We start from the raw sequence: 4,012 nt of genomic DNA on the forward strand, positions 1-4,012 counted from the left end.
GACCTGGTCAGGTAGAACGCGAACAGGTTGGCCTGTAAAAGGTTCTGTGACATGATGTTGTCCATGACGGGAGTCTCTTGTCCTGCTGAGATGGAAGGGTAGGACAGGCCAAGGATACCATCAAACTGGGCCACAACAAAGGTCTGACCTGGCTCGTCAGTGCTCAGACCAATCTCCTGGTTGGTGAGGACAATACCACCGACCTAAAGAGGGGACAAACAACACACACACTCAGCATCATGGAAACACTTTGGTTTTATTAGAATGGAAGTACATGTACTGTTGGTGGCTGTATCTGTTGTGGCTTTTTATTGCAGGTAGTGAAGAGTAACTGTGTTAGAAGTAGTTAAGTATTTGTAAGGTTGTTATGGTGGGACTCACGTTGACGGTGTCGTATCCGAAGACTCCACTGAGACTGCCGGTTCCGTAGGGCAGGTAGAACGTTTCCCCATTAGCTGAGTAGGTGGACGACTGCTGGGGGTTGAACTTTGTGTGTGGTGTCTGCAGGAGGAAGGACACAAACAACTTAGAGGAAATATACTGTCTACAATGTATTATCTGGGAATGGTGTAGAAGTGATAATGGATTAAAATATCTCTGACAGTAGTAGTAGCAGTAGTAGTAGTAGTAGTAGATGTTCTGTAGTAGTAGTAGTACAGTAGTAGTAGTAATAGTAGTAGTAGTAGTAGTATAGTTAGTCATATTTATTGTTGAGAAGTAGCAGTTCGTTGATACATGTAGGTTGTTGTAATATTAGCTAGCAGTGGCTTTCATTGTCATGAAGCTATCCAGCTGTACTCACTGCAGGCCTGAGTGTTGCAGAGTACAGAGTCAACCCACAGGTTGGCAGAGCCAGTGTCAAACAACACCTGGAAGGACTGGGGGGGAGTACCGATGGTGATGGCTCCATAGTAGGTGGTCTGGAAAACACAACAGGGAAAATACAGCTGACAAAAGATAGAGGTGCTGCTAATACATTCAGACAAAAACGCATCAGATCTAGAATGGTTGGCGTGGTTTAGACTCTACTTCATGGAGTTAGACGTTATCTTGACATGGTGTGTATCTCGTTAGACCTAGAATTCACATTTTCTACATTAGCATAAATCATAGAACTTCATTCTGGTATATGAAAATAGACTACTGTGGACATAGACAGATATAGACAGGACATTGAGTAACATTCTAGATAGACCATACGCTTGGGTTTTAGAGCATGTACGTACGTCGGCGTAGTTGTTGATGTACATGGTGGTGGAGCCAGCGAACTCGTCAGGAAAGTATTTGAGAGCGGGGTCTTGGTAGGGCAGGTGTTCTCCCTTCTCCATCATTCTCTCACGGATTGACTTATGCTTCACCAGAGGGATCCTAGGGTAACAAGCACACAGATACACTCAGATTGTGATATGTGGTGAACTTTGCAATGCATAGAGGGGGGGGAGAGCGACAAGGAGTTATCATTGACTATGAGAGAGATGAGAAAAGAAAATTGTGTTTAGGGAGAATGTAGGGGAAAAGAAGCAACTGGATGGAGTGAAATGTGAAATAGAAGGAAACTGAGAGGCTATATTATTTGAAGTGAGAGAGAAAGGGAGATGTGGTATTGTTGTTAGTGGTTGAGACAGTACATAACCTGTGGATTCCCTCAGCGAGCACAGCACATACCAGCACAATAACGAGATACTTCATGGTCACTCCTGAAATCACAGCCAGTGGTGGATACACCTTAGCTTGGGTCAGGACTGTTCTTATATACTGTACCAAACACACATATGTGCACACATGAATGCAAGCGGGTGTGATATGGGTACGCGTGAGTGTGTGTGTACACATCCCTTATCAGACTTAAGGAGGTGACTATCAGCTTCTTTTTCCCCTGACTCCACATTCTCTATTCAGTGTGCAGGCTTACCCCTACTCCCCTGTACCGATAGCAGCGCTAACCAAAACAGTACTATTAGTTTACTGAACCTTTATAAGGGAGATAACCAGATTAGATCAGATACAGGGCTCTACTTTAACAAACCAAACGCGATGGTAAATCTTTTTGCTTACGGTAGCGCTATGGGTTCAGCGGTGTCAACAAAAAATAAATCACTGAGAATTTTTGCTCTGCTTCAAGATATTCAAATGAGCCTCATGAGTCCCTGAAAATTAGCAGTTCTATTTCTCTCAATAGGGGGTAGTTTAGTCATTGGGGTCAAGGCTTGCAATCAAAATTATGTTCTCTCTCGCTCCCTCAAATGCTAGGCCTAGGTCCTATTACTGCAACATTCAAATGTACAAAAATATATCTGAAATAAAGCCATATACATCCACAACCGTAGTTTTATATAGCTTAATAACCCAAGATAGATATTGGTCTCCACTAGACTACAACATACACGTGTCTAGTGTATCTTAAGGTTATGAATAAACTGTCAACGTTTTGTTTAATTGTCGCCCGGGGTGTTCTAGCGGTTAGGGCCAGAACCATACAGTACCAGTCAAAAGTTTGGCCACACCTACTCATTCCAAGGTTTTTATTTATTTTTACTATTTTCTACATTGTAGAATAATAGTGAAGACATAAAAACTGTTAAATATGTCACGTTCTGACCTTAGTTCCTTTTTTATGTCTTTATTTTAGTTGGTCAGGGCGTGAGTTGGGGTGGGCATTCTATGTTGTTTTTCTATGTTTTGTTCTAGTCGTTGTATTTCTATGTGTTTGGCCTAATATGGTTCTCAATCATAGGCAGGTGTCGATCGTCGTCTCTGATTGAGAATCATACTTAGGTAGCCTGTTTTCCCACTATGGGTTGTGGGTAGTTACTTTCTGTTTAGTGTTTTTGTTTTGCACCTTACAGAACTGTTCATTTGTCGGTTTGTTGTTTTTGTTCAGTATTCATTTCTTTATTAAATTATTATGAATACGTACCACGCTGCACTTTGGTCCTCTTCTCCTTTCACCAATGACAACCGATACAAAATAACACATATGGAATCGTGTAGTAACCAAAAAAGTGTTAAACAAATCAAAATATATTTTATATTTGAGATTCTTCAAAGTAGCCACCCTTTGCCTTGATGACAGCTTTGGACACTCTTGGCATTCTCTCAAACAGCTTCATGAGGTAGTCACCTGGAATGCATTTCAATTAACAGGTGTGCCTTGTTAAAAGTTAATTTGTGGAATTTCTTTCCTTCTTGTTAATGCGTTTGAGCCAGTCAGTTGTGTTGTGACAAGGTAGGGGTGGAATACAGAAGATAGCCCTATTTGGTAAAAGACCAAGTCCATATTATGGCAAGAGTCAAAATCGAATCAAATCAAAGCAAATAGTGGTCACACCAGATAATGACTGGTTTTCTGATCCACACCCCTACCTTTTTTTTAAGGTATCTTTAACCATCAAATACAGTGGGGCAAAAAAGTATTTAGTCAGCCACCAATTGTGCAAGTTCTCCCACTTAAAAAGATGAGAGAGGCCTGTAATTTTCATCATAGATACACTTAAGCATTTCATAAGGTTTTTCATAAGCATTTCAAGGTCCTGGAGTGGCCTAGCCAGTCTCCAGATTTCAACCCCATAGAAAATCTTTGGAGGGAGTTCAAAGTCCGTGTTGCCCAACAACAGCCCCAAAACATCACTGCTCTAGAGGAGATCTGCATGGAGGAATGGACCAAAATACCCGCAACAGTGTGTGAAAACCTTGTGAAGACTTACAGAAAACGTTTGACCTCTGTCATTGCCAACAAAGGGTATATAACAAAGTATTGAGATAAACTTTTGTTATTGACCAAATACTTATTTTCCAACATAATTTGCAAATAAATGCATTAAAAATCCTACAAGGGGGGTCTTGTAGGCATTTTGAAAAGTTGAGTGAAACATACACCCCTGCATTTCTTCTTTCCGGAGAGTTCTTTATTCCACTCTGAATACTTTTTCTCCGCCGGTGGTGTTTTGGAGCAGCCTCAAACAGCTCAAATAAGCAAAGAGAAATAACAGTCAATCATTACCTTAAGACATGA

General features: G+C 41.1%; 1 protein-coding gene across 1 annotated transcript in view; it reads right to left on the bottom strand.

Annotated features, from left to right (window-relative positions):
• The window catches only part of LOC112068576 (gastricsin-like), a 4,600-nt gene extending 2,860 nt beyond the window's left edge, over positions 1–1,740 (bottom strand). Inside the window, exons 1-5 of the mRNA XM_070438205.1 lie at positions 1,634–1,740; positions 1,227–1,368; positions 793–920; positions 382–490; positions 4–203 (exon numbers count right to left, since the gene is read on the bottom strand). Coding sequence (XP_070294306.1) covers positions 4–203; positions 382–490; positions 793–920; positions 1,227–1,368; positions 1,634–1,689 — 635 coding nt within the window. The 5' untranslated portion in view covers positions 1,690–1,740. The remainder of the gene's footprint in view (positions 1–3; positions 204–381; positions 491–792; positions 921–1,226; positions 1,369–1,633) is intronic.
• Positions 1,741–4,012: the final 2,272 nt, after the last annotated feature.

The sequence above is a fragment of the Salvelinus sp. IW2-2015 genome, unplaced genomic scaffold (assembly GCF_002910315.2).
Source record: "Salvelinus sp. IW2-2015 unplaced genomic scaffold, ASM291031v2 Un_scaffold584, whole genome shotgun sequence".
NCBI classification, from domain to species: Eukaryota; Metazoa; Chordata; class Actinopteri; order Salmoniformes; family Salmonidae; genus Salvelinus; species Salvelinus sp. IW2-2015.